Source organism: Salmo salar, chromosome 21 (genome assembly GCF_965601325.2).
Source record: "Salmo salar chromosome 21, fSalSal1, whole genome shotgun sequence".
NCBI lineage: Eukaryota > Metazoa > Chordata > Actinopteri > Salmoniformes > Salmonidae > Salmo > Salmo salar.
The window spans coordinates 54,484,561-54,496,982 of NC_138311.1; the positions used below are offsets into that span (position 1 = coordinate 54,484,561).

Genomic DNA, 12,422 nt, shown 5'->3' on the forward strand with positions numbered 1-12,422 from the left:
TGGTTGTGTGGTGTGTGTGGTGTGTGGTGTGTATAGTTGGTTGTGTGGTGTAGTATTTACATTATGTTTCCCACCATAAAATGTCAATCAGAAAGAACAGCTGCAGGTTTGGTGTATTGAAGGGGCGGATGTGAGTAAGTCTGATGGTAAAGAACACATGGGAACTGACATAGACTGACGTAGAGACAATGGTACCGTTTTCTGCAGCGTAAATAAGCCTTGTCCAATCCAGAAAGGCTCCTGCCCTATTGACCAATCTCCTGTTTCTGCTGCATACTGGACATGTTCTAGACACAATGACCTTCTAGTGTGGTTCCAGCAACTATGGTAGATTAGTAAACAGGCCAGCCCGGTTCAGCTTGTCCCGGCCCGGCTCAGCTCGGCTCGGCCCGGTTCAGCTTGTCCCGGCCCGGCTCAGCTCGGCTCAGTAGTGTTAAAAGGGTATAAGTAAGTAGCCTTATCTGAGCCAGAATTACCCATAGGGCTGCAGTCTTATCGCCTGTTTCTGTAGCATGAGGCTTGTTGTACAAGTACAACCCCCTGAACAAGATGCTATTCTATTGCGGGGTGAAAAAGGTGTTAAAAGGGGGTCTGGGACACTACTGACCTCCTCGTGGATCTTCTTAAGGAAGGTGATCTCCTCCTGCAGACTCTCAATGCGTCTCTCCAGGTCCAGCCTGGCCAGCGTGGCAGAGTCCACATCCTAGAGAAACAGAACACGAACAGTGGATATAGTAGAGGATGTTTTAATGTTTCACATTAAGGCCTTTCCCAAGACGAGAGTTGACATAACATACTGACACATAGACAGAGAGAGAAACACAGACAGACAGACAGACAGACAGACAGACAGACAGACAGACAGACAGACAGACAGACAGACAGACAGACAGACAGACAGACAGACAGACAGACAGACAGACAGACAGACAGACAGACAGACAGACAGACAGACAGACAGAGAACGAGAGAGCGAGACAGCAAGAGAGAGAGAGACAGAGAGAGAGACAGAGAAAGATGGAGACAGACAGACAGACAGACAGACAGACAGACAGACAGACAGACAGACAGACAGACAGACAGACAGACAGACAGACAGACAGACAGACAGACAGACAGACAGACAGACAGACAGACAGACAGCGAGTCAGCGAGAGAGAGAGAGAGAGAGAGACAGACAGAGAGAGAGTCAGCGAGTCATTGAGAGAGAGAGACAGAGAGACAGACAGACAGACAGACAGACAGACAGACAGACAGACAGACAGACAGACAGACAGACAGACAGACAGACAGACAGCGAGTCAGTGGAGAGAGAGAGAGAGAGAGAGAGAGAGACAGAGAGAGAGACAGACAGAGAGAGAATCAGCGAGTCAGTGAGAGAGAGAGACAGAGAGAGAGACAGACAGACAGAGAGAGAGAGTCAGAGAGCAAGAGAGAGAGAGTCAGAAGTTACTCCAGGGAACGATAGCAGCTTCGGTCTATGTTGGTGTCACACGCTGCACTGTCATCATTGATCTAACCTGACAGCATGTATTTCATTGATCATTTGGGAAGAGAGACAGTTCTGAAGGCAGACAGAGAAAGAGAGAAGGAGAGGGAGAGTGTGACTCACAGCTCTGAAGGCAGACAGGTTGTTCTCTGCATCTTCCTTCTGGTGGATCTCCTCCTGCAGTCTGGAGGGAGGGAGGGAGAAAGAGATTAAAGAAAAGGCTCAGTTGGAGTTTAAACAGAGACAACCTTTTCCTCCCTATCTGAGCCTGTAGGTAACAACCTTTTCCTCCCTATCTGAGCCTGTAGGTAACAACCTTTTCCTCCCTATCTGAGCCTGTAGGTAACAACCTTTTCCTCCCTATCTGAGCCTGTAGGTAACAACCTTTTCCTCCCTATCTGAGCCTGTAGGTAACAACCTTTTCCTCCCTATCTGAGCCTGTTGGTAACAACCTTTTCCTCCCTATCTGAGCCTGTAGGTAACAACCTTTTCCTCCCTATCTGAGCCTGTAGGTAACAACCTTTTCCTCCCTATCTGAGCCTGTAGGTAACAACCTTTTCCTCCCTATCTGAGCCTGTAGGTAACAACCTTTTCCTCCCTATCTGAGCCTGTAGGTAACAACCTTTTCCTCCCTATCTGAGCCTGTAGGTAACAACCTTTTCCTCCCTATCTGAGCCTGTAGGTAACAACCTTTTCCTCCCTATCTGAGCCTGTTGGTAGGAGTTGTGATTTTTTGATTTGATATTTATTAGGATCCCCATTAGCCCGACAGCTAGTCTTACTGGGCTCGGAAACATAACAAAAAAACACATTACAGACAAAATACTTTACAGTTTACATACATTTAAAAACATTAACACATTGCGTGTGTGTGTGTGTGTGTGTGTGTGTGTGTGTGTGTGTGTGTGTGGTGCGTGCGCGTGTGTGTGTGCGTATCTATCAGTTCTACATACACGTCAGCACATACACACAACAAGTAGGTCACATGGAGGAGAAGTGTTGTGCCGTGGGGTGTTTTTCTAAACCAGGTTCGCTGTTCACTTGCGTTATATGAGATGAAAGGGAGTTCCATTCACTCATGGCTCTATATAATACTCTACGTTTCCTTGAATTAGTTCTGGACCTGGGGACTGTGAAAAGACCCCTGGTGGCATGTCTGGTGGGGTACGTGTGTGTGTCAGAGCTGTGTGTAAGTTGACTATGCAAACAATTTGGAACAGTAGACTTTACACAGTTGAACTAAATGGTGTGCTGTTATCACTTCCCTGTGTCTCAGCTGGTAGAGCATGGTGTTTGCAACGCCAGCATGGTGTGTGCAACGCCAGCATGGTGTGTGCAACGCCAGGGTTGTGGGTTCGATTCCCACATGGGGGGCCAGTACAAAAAAATAAAAAATGTATGAAATGTATGCATTCACTACTCTAAGTCGCTCTGGATAAGAGCGTCTGCTAAATGACTAAAAAATTTTTTTTTAAATGTAATCACTTTATCTTTAAAGCACAGTCTCTCTCTGTGCCTAGAGGAATTGACCTATCCTCCAGAGACACACATTCCTCGTACAGTGGACCCCTTCAGCTGTTCTAAGGCAGGTCAAGGGTCAAACAGAAAAGGCAGTGAGCTACAGAGACGGCTGTAACCCTTACAAAATCATTTGATATCCTTTTTGTGTCCTGGCTGCTTCCTGATTGGCTAAACATAGCTGACTGACACTGTGTCAGTACTGTTGATGCAGACTCCTATACTGTGTCAGTACTGTTGATGCAGACTCCTATACTGTGTCAGTACTGTTGATGCAGACTCCTATACTGTGTCAGTACTGTTGATGCAGACTCCTATACTGTGTCAGTACTGTTGATACAGACTCCTATACTGTGTCAGTACTGTTGATGCAGACACTGGTACTGTGTCAGTACTGTTGAAACAGACACTCTGGATCAAAGTGTCTGATAAATGGCAGTTATTGTTACTATATTATCTAGCGTGGCGTGCAGTATATAATGGTTGGCAGGCCAGGCACGTCAGGAATCTGCATTTAGATCACAGAGGAGGCGAAGGATGGTCACCACGCTGTCTATGTGTCTCATGTTGCCGTCTGCGATAAACACCTGTACAGAGCAGATAGACAGAGAGGACCAGACAGACAGAGGGGAGCATGTAGAGCAGACAGACAGAGGGGTGCAGACAGACTGAGGGGAGCAGACAGACAGAGGGGAGCATGTAGAGCAGACAGACAGAGGGGAGCAGACAGACTGAGGGGAGCAGACAGACTGAGGGGAGCATGTAGAGCAGACAGACAGAGGGGTGCAGACAGACTGAGGGGAGCAGACAGACTGAGGGGAGCATGTAGAGCAGACAGACAGAGGGGTGCAGACAGACTGAGGGGAGCATGTAGAGCAGACAGACAGAGGGGAGCAGACAGATAGAGGGGAACATGTAGAGCAGACAGACAGAGGGGAACATGTAGAGCAGACAGACTGAGGGGAGCAGACAGACAGAGGGGAGCAGACAGACAGAGGGGAGCAGACAGACAGAGGGGAGCAGACAGACTGAGGGGAGCAGACAGACAGAGAGAGGGGAGCATGTAGAGCAGACAGAGAGAGGGGAGCATTTAGAGCAGACAGACTGAGGGGAGCATGTAGAGCAGACAGACTGAGGGGAGCATGTAGAGCAGACAGACAGAGGGGAGCAGACAGACAGAGGGGAGCAGATAGACAGAGGGGAGCAGACAGACAGAGGGGAGCATGTAGAGCGGACAGACAGAGGGGAGCAGACAGACAGAGGGGAGCATGTAGAGCAGACAGACAGAGGGGAGCAGACAGACAGAGGGGAGCAGACAGACAGAGGGGAGCAGACAGACAGAGGGGAGCATGTAGAGCGGACAGACAGAGGGGAGCATGTAGAGCAGGCAGACAGACTGAGGGGAGCAGACAGACAGAGAGAGGGGAGCATGTAGAGCAGACAGAGAGAGGGGAGCATGTAGAGCAGACAGAGAGAGGGGAGCATGTAGAGCAGACAGACTGAGGGGAGCATGTAGAGCAGACAGAGAGAGGGGAGCATGTAGAGCAGACAGAAGCTGGAGACTCTGTTCTACTGCAGAGCAGGACATGTATGTATCAAGTGTATCAGAGTAAGAGTGTCTGATCCAGGATCAGGTCCCTCCTGTCCACCTCATCTGATTCATTATGATCTAGGATCAGGTCCCTCCTGTCCACCTCATCTGATTCATTATGATCTAGGATCACGTCCCTCCTGTCCACATCATCTGATTCATTATGATCTAGGATCAGGTCCCTCCTTTCCACCTCATCTGATTCATTATGATCTAGGATCAGGTCCCTCCTGTCCACCTCATCTGATTCATTATGATCTAGGATCAGGTCCCTCCTGTCCACATCATCTGATTCATTATGATCTAGGATCAGGTCCCTCCTGTCCACCTCATCTGATTCATTATGATCTAGGATCAGGTCCCTCCTTTCCACCTCATCTGATTCATTATGATCTAGGATCAGGTCCCTCCTGTCCACATCATCTGATTCATTATGATCTAGGATCAGGTCCCTCCTGTCCACCTCATCTGATTCATTATGATCTAGGATCAGGTCCCTCCTGTCCACCTCATCTGATTCATTATGATCTAGGATCAGGTCCCTCCTGTCCACATCATCTGATTCATTATGATCTAGGATCAGGTCCCTCCTGTCCACCTCATCTGATTCATTATGATCTAGGATCAGGTCCCTCCTGTCCACCTCATCTGATTCATTATGATCTAGGATCAGGTCCCTCCTGTCCAGATCATCTGATTCATTATGATCTAGGATCAGGTCCCTCCTGTCCACATCATCTGATTCATTATGATCTAGGATCAGGTCCCTCCTGTCCACCTCATCTGATTCATTATGATCTAGGATCAGGTCCCTCCTGTCCACATCATCTGATTCATTATGATCTAGGATCAGGTCCCTCCTGTCCACCTCATCTGATTCATTATGATCTAGGATCAGGTCCCTCCTGTCCACATCATCTGATTCATTATGATCTAGGATCAGGTCCCTCCTGTCCACCTCATCTGATTCATTATGATCTAGGATCAGGTCCCTCCTGTCCACCTCATCTGATTCATTATGATCTAGGATCAGGTCCCTCCTGTCCGTATCATCTGATTCATTATGATCTAGGATCAGGTCCCTCCTGTCCACATCATCTGATTCATTATGATCTAGGGTCAGGTCCCTCCTGTCCACCTCATCTGATTCATTATGATCTAGGATCAGGTCCCTCCTGTCCGTATCATCTGATTCATTATGATCTAGGATCAGGTCCCTCCTGTCCACATCATCTGATTCATTATGATCTAGGATCAGGTCCCTCCTGTCCACATCATCTGATTCATTATGATCTAGGATCAGGTCCCTCCTGTCCATATCATCTGATTCATTATGGTCTAGGATCAGGTCCCTCCTGTCCACCTCATCTGATTCATTATGATCTAGGATCAGGTCCCTCCTGTCCACCTCATCTGATTCATTATGATCTAGGATCAGGTCCCTCCTGTCCACATCATCTGATTCATTATGATCTAGGATCAGGTCCCTCCTGTCCACATCATCTGATTCATTATGATCTAGGATCAGGTCCCTCCTGTCCACCTCATCTGATTCATTATGATCTAGGATCAGGTCCCTCCTGTCCACATCATCTGATTCATTATGATCTAGGATCAGGTCCCTCCTGTCCACCTCATCTGATTCATTATGATCTAGGATCAGGTCCCTCCTGTCCACCTCATCTGATTCATTATGATCTAGGATCAGGTCCCTCCTGTCCACATCATCTGATTCATTATGATCTAGGATCAGGTCCCTCCTGTCCACATCATCTGATTCATTATGATCTAGGATCAGGTCCCTCCTGTCCACCTCATCTGATTCATTATGATCTAGGATCAGGTCCCTCCTGTCCACATCATCTGATTCATTATGATCTAGGATCAGGTCCCTCCTGTCCACCTCATCTGATTCATTATGATCTAGGATCAGGTCCCTCCTGTCCACCTCATCTGATTCATTATGATCTAGGATCAGGTCCCTCCTGTCCACATCATCTGATTCATTATGATCTAGGATCAGGTCCCTCCTGTCCACATCATCTGATTCATTATGATCTAGGATCAGGTCCCTCCTGTCCACCTCATCTGATTCATTATGATCTAGGATCAGGTCCCTCCTGTCCACCTCATCTGATTCATTATGATCTAGGATCAGGTCCCTCCTGTCCACCTCATCTGATTCATTATGATCTAGGATCTGGTCCCTCCTGTCCACATCATCTGATTCATTATGATCTAGGATCAGGTCCCTCCTGTCCACCTCATCTGATTCATTATGATCTAGGATCAGGTCCCTCCTGTCCACCTCATCTGATTCATTATGATCTAGGATCAGGTCCCTCCTGTCCACATCATCTGATTCATTATGATCTAAAAGGCATAACTGATCCTTGATCAGCGCTCCTACTCTGAAACACTATGAATCCCAACCCTGTGTTGATCTAAAGGTCAGTATGACACAGCAGCTGTGTGTTCCAACCCCAGAACCTTCTCGAACGTTCACCCCTTTCCACCTTAAATTTCAACACTAGTTTGACTCTCCCTCATTCCTCCGTCTACACTGCACCCAAACCCCATCCCTCGCATGCCTTGAAGGAGCACGACAACGTGAGCTGTTTACAGCTGGAGAGAAAATCCCATAAAGAAAAAACCCAGAGACGATTTCACACCGTTGATCCTGTACCTCGAAATAGAATCGTCTATTTTAACAACACTACAACAACAACAAAAAACATGCCACCACTAAATGTTCTTCTTATTTCTATTTCTCCTGTGTTTTTGTTCTACTTTATTTATTTCTACTATTACTGATATTCGTTAACGCATCGTTGGGAAAGAGCAAGAAAAGACATTTCACTGTAGCAGTGCACGTGACAATAAAAAAAAAAGAAGTGAAACTTGAAAGACTGTTGAATGCTTCCACAGTTTACGGTTATAGACTCTCATGAGGCCTTGCACGCCACAGAGGAAGACACAGCATCCAATAGGCCTGCTGATAAAGGTTATATTTAGGAGAAGTACAGTAGGCACTCAGGGTGAATAGGGATGGATAAGAATAGTGGTCTAATATGGGAATGGTATTCTGCGACAGCTGATTCTTGAGGGCTCTGAGCAAGTGGTGGACAATGAGGAGCTGTTTGCCTGTCTATCTCTCTGTCTGTCTCAGTCTGTCTGTCTCAGTCTGTCTGCCTGCATGTCTCTGTTTTTCTGCATCTGTCTGTCTGTCTGCATGACTCTGTCTGTCTGAATCTCTGTCTGTCTGTCTGCATGTCTGTCTGTCTATCTGCATGTCTAGGTGTCTCTGTCTGTCTGTCTGTCTGTCTGTCTGTCTGTCTGTCTGTCTGTCTGTCTGTCTGTCTGTCTGTCTGTCTGTCTGTCTGTCTGTCTGTCTGTCTTGTCTGTCTGTCTGTCTGTCTGTCTGTCTGTCTGTCTGTCTGTCTGTCTGTCTGTCTGTCTGTCTGTCTGTCTATCTGCATGTCTAGGTGTCTCAGTCTGTCTGTCTGCATGTCTCTGTTTGTCTGCATGTTTCTGTCTGTCTGTCTGTCTGTCTGTCTGTCTGTCTGTCTGTCTGTCTGTCTGTCTGTCTGTCTGTCTGTCTGTCTGTCTGTCTGTCTGTCTGTCTGTCTCTCTGTCTGTCTGTCTGTCTGTCTGTCTGCATGTCCAGGTGTCTGTCTGTCTGTCCACTTTGATACAGTACGGGTAGTGTCTGTTTATCCATCCTGCATTCAGCTCTCATTCTTTCTGCTTATCACAATAATGGTAATCCTCTTTGCTTTTCCCTCACTTTGACCGTTAGCAACAGATTCATGTTTATAATCTCATCACTTTCTCTCTGTCTTCTGACATCCTCTTTCTCAATCTCTTCTGCATTCATTCTCAAGCATTTTCTCTTGTGGGTAAATTAGAAAACTATATATATATATATATATATATAGCTTCAGCAAAGCAGGAGAGAACTGTCACTGGACATGACATGGCTGTCATATTCCTACTCACTCTAAGATGGAGGATAACCAAAACACTGCTGGGACTGTATTACTCTCCCCAATTCAGCAGAAAAAAAAACTATGACACGTATTCAGATCATATCACCATTCAGTCTTTGGCTACATTCTAAGGAGTGGCTTTCACTCAGCACAACATATAACACCTGTTCCACTATGTATTGATACATCTCTGGTAGTTCCAGACTGAAAATGTACACTTATTGGAATATAAAAGCGTTGATATATATATATTGGGGCCCATAATCAAACGGCCCTAATTTCTCAAGCGAATAACTTAATCAAGAACATATTACAGTAGTAATAGGTAACAGGTAGTTTCAGTGATTCTCTTCGTTTTTTTGTTTTTTTTTAACTAACTTCTACATCATGCAGTTTGAAATAAATCTACTTCCATTGTCTTCCGACAGTGATCTTGAATATAATAACCTCCTCTCTTCTGTTTTTAGTAACTTGTCTTTCCTCTCTCATGCCATTTTATTTCTTAATCAAGAGCGTATTATCCAGTGATTTTACTAACGTCTCTCATTGAACACTGCGTTGTTTTGGAACAGCTTGCAGGTTAGCATTTCATTGTACTGTTGACACATGCTGTATCCTGTAACACGTGACAAATAAACTTTGATTTGATTTGCTGTGTGTTTTTGACCCCTGACCTCTCACCTGAGTTTCAGTTTCTGCAGGTCATCAGCCAAGTTGTCTCTCTCCACCTCCATGCGGGCTCTGTCATTGGACATGCCCTCCACCTGACGCCTCAGCTCTCTCATCTCCTCTTCGTACATCTCGGCCACGCGGGTCGGCTCGTGACCCCTCATCCTCTCGATCTCCACCACCAGAGTAGCGTTCTGCTGCTCTAGAAAACGGACCTTCTCGATGTAGCTGGCGAACCGGTCGTTCAGGTGTTGCAACTCTGCCTTCTCATTGGTTCTGGTGTCCAGGAAGTCGCGGTTAGTGGCGTCGGCCAGGTTGAAGTCCAGCTTCTCGCCCATCCCAGCGTACGAGCGCATCGCGCCGCCGGAAGAGGAACGAATGCTGCCGGAGGAGTAGCTGGGACGGGCGGCGGTTTTGGTCATCTCGTACACTCTGGAGGACATGTGGGCCGAGCCGGAGGAGCCGGAGGAGCCGCGTCCGCCGTGGGAGAACATAGAGGACATGCCTGGGGTGGATCCAACACCGGAGCCGAAGGTCCGGCGGTAGGAAGAGGCTGACTGGGCGGATTGGGAAGAGAAGGACTTGCTCATGGTGGACGTTGTCCGAGGATCTAGCTGAAAGAACTGGGTTGCTGTTGGAGGTGGATGTCTGAATGAGGGGCTGTTGGACAGGAGATCTGCTATTTGTAGACATACAACGCCCACTCCATAACTCCAAGCCCCCTGCCTCCAACTCCCTCAATCACCCCCACTCTCTCTCTCTTCTCATATCTCTCTCTATCTCTCGCTCATTTCTATTCCCACTCTTTGATTCAGCTGTCATAGGCTCTGGTTTCCAGTAGCAGTGTGGAAGCTAGCCAGTGTGGGGGTGTAGGAAGTGGGTGTGGGGGTGTAGTAGTTGTTGGAAGTGGGTGTGGAAGTGGGTGTGTAGGGGTTGTTGGAAGTGGGTGTGGGGTGTGGGGGTGTTAGTCTCATGGCCTTCTTAAAAACATGAGATTACAGTTACCGTAAGTTACCCTACACATCTCTATCAGAGGGACAGAAACATGCCTAGTCGACCACATATTTATTCTTACATTTTCAAACTATACTGCTGTATTAAAGGATTGTAGTCTTTTTTAACTGGTGGAAACTTTCAGAACCCATCAAACTGTGTTTATGCGTTATGTAGGAAGTATTTGTTATGTAAGAAGTATTTGTTATGTAAAAGTTATTTGTCACATAAGAGGTATGTTATGTAAGAGGTATTTGTTATCAAATCAAATTTATTTATAAAGCCCTTCTTACATCAGCTGATATCTCAAAGTGCTGTACAGAAACCCAGCCTAAAACCCCAAACAGCAAGCAATGCAGGTGTAGAAGCACGGTGGCTAGGAAAAACTCCCTAGAAAGGCCAGAACCTAGGAAGAAACTTAGAGAGGAACCAGGCTATGAGGGCTGGCCAGTCCTCTTCTGGCTGTGCCGGGTGGAGATTATAACAGAACATGGCCAAGATGTTCAAATGTTCATAGATGACCAGCAGGGTCACATAATAATAATCACAGTGGTTATCGAGGGTGCAACAGGTCAGCACCACAGGAGTAAATGTCAGTTGGCTTTTCATAGCCGATCATTCATAGTATCTCTACTGCTCCTGCTGTCTCTAGAGAGTTGAAAACAGCAGGTCTGGGACAGGTAGCACGTCTGGTGAACAGGTCAGGGTTCCATAGCCGCTGGCAGAACAGTTGAAACTGGAGCAGCAGCACGGCCAGATGGACTGGGGACAGCAAGGAGTCATCAGGCCAGGTAGTCCTGAGGCATGGTCCTAGGGCTCAGGTTATGTAAGAGTTATTAAGAGGTATGTGTTATGTAAAAGGTATTTGTTATTCAAGTAGGTTTCAGTCAGATCCACACTCCATTTACATGACACTACAACATTCTATGGCAGCCATGTTAGCGTCCCATTAAAGAGCGTCCCATCAAATCTCATTAAAATATGTTCATATACACCCTCGGGAAGAATACAACGCATTTTGTGACAACACAAACTTACGTTTTCAGACATGAATCGAGACAGGTATTTGTGAAAATTCTACAGTAATATGAATGAGAATGCGGACGTGCATTTTGGAAATTAATAGACAATTCAGTAAATAAAACCTCAAAGAATAGGCCGCAATAACACACAACATTGTTCTGGCTATTCTTTGGGTGCTGAAATCGGTCGATGTTTTGATCAAAACTTAATTTTATGTGACGGCTATCTCTCTCAAAACTTTTTCATGAAGTTGACAGTCAAAATTGTACCGGGAATACGATGGGGAATAGTAGTCTGCTTGGCCTCCTGCTGCAGCCCCCTCAGTCCCAAAATAGTGAATGAGGTTAACAGCTTGCCCCGCCTGCTCATTTGTATGATGCCAAATACATTTTAATTGACAACTAAGAGATATGCTAACAGTCGTTGAAGTTTGAGTAAATGAGTAACTAGTTTAGTAAGTCCCATTTTGTGGTAGCTTATCCCAATAGCTGTAGCCACCAAAATTGAAAATAAAATGTTTTGGGGGAAAAGTCTGCTTCTCACCCACTTTTTCAGGAGATAACAAGACATCCTTCCAGCCGCTAGCTAGCTAGCTCCATATCAGTTTCGGTTCTAGCTAGCTAGCTAGCTCCATATCAGTTTAGGTTCTAGCTAGCTAGCTCCATATCAGTTTAGGTTCTAGCTAGCTAGCTAGCTCCATATCAGTTTCGGTTCTAGCTAGCTAGCTCCATATCAGTTTAGGTTCTAGCTAGGTAGCTAGCTCCATATCAGTTTAGGTTCTAGCTAGCTAGCTCCATATCAGTTTCGGTTCTAGCTAGCTAGCTAGCTCCATATCAGTTTAGGTTCTAGCTAGATAGCTAGCTAGCTCCATATCAGTTTAGGTTCTAGCTAGCTAGCTAGCTCCATATCAGTTTAGGTCTGCTAGCTAGCTAGCTCCATATCAGTTTAGGTTCTAGCTAGCTAGCTCCATATCAGTTTAGGTTCTAGCTAGCTAGCTAGCTCCATATCAGTTTAGGTTCTAGCTAGCTAGCTAGCTAGCTCCGTATCAGAGTTACGGTTAGGGTTCAACATTCTAACCCTAACCATATGTGTTGTTTGTGTCACACTGCTTTGCTTTATCTTGACCAGGTCGCAGTTGTAAATGAGAACT

At 46.2% G+C, this 12,422-nt stretch overlaps 1 protein-coding gene across 2 annotated transcripts in view; it reads right to left on the minus strand.

Annotated features, from left to right (window-relative positions):
- LOC106582512 (desmin) overlaps window positions 1-9,930 on the minus strand; it is a 35,215-nt gene extending 25,285 nt beyond the window's left edge. The window contains exons 1-3 of one of the 2 annotated variants that reach the window (XM_045704904.2): window positions 9,269-9,930; window positions 1,613-1,673; window positions 608-703 (exon numbers count right to left, since the gene is read on the minus strand). In XM_045704904.2, the coding sequence (XP_045560860.1) occupies window positions 608-703; window positions 1,613-1,673; window positions 9,269-9,846 (735 nt within the window). In that variant the 5' untranslated portion in view covers window positions 9,847-9,930. The remainder of the gene's footprint in view (window positions 1-607; window positions 704-1,612; window positions 1,674-9,268) is intronic. The other variant, XM_045704905.2, reaches the window with a different exon arrangement.
- Window positions 9,931-12,422: the final 2,492 nt, after the last annotated feature.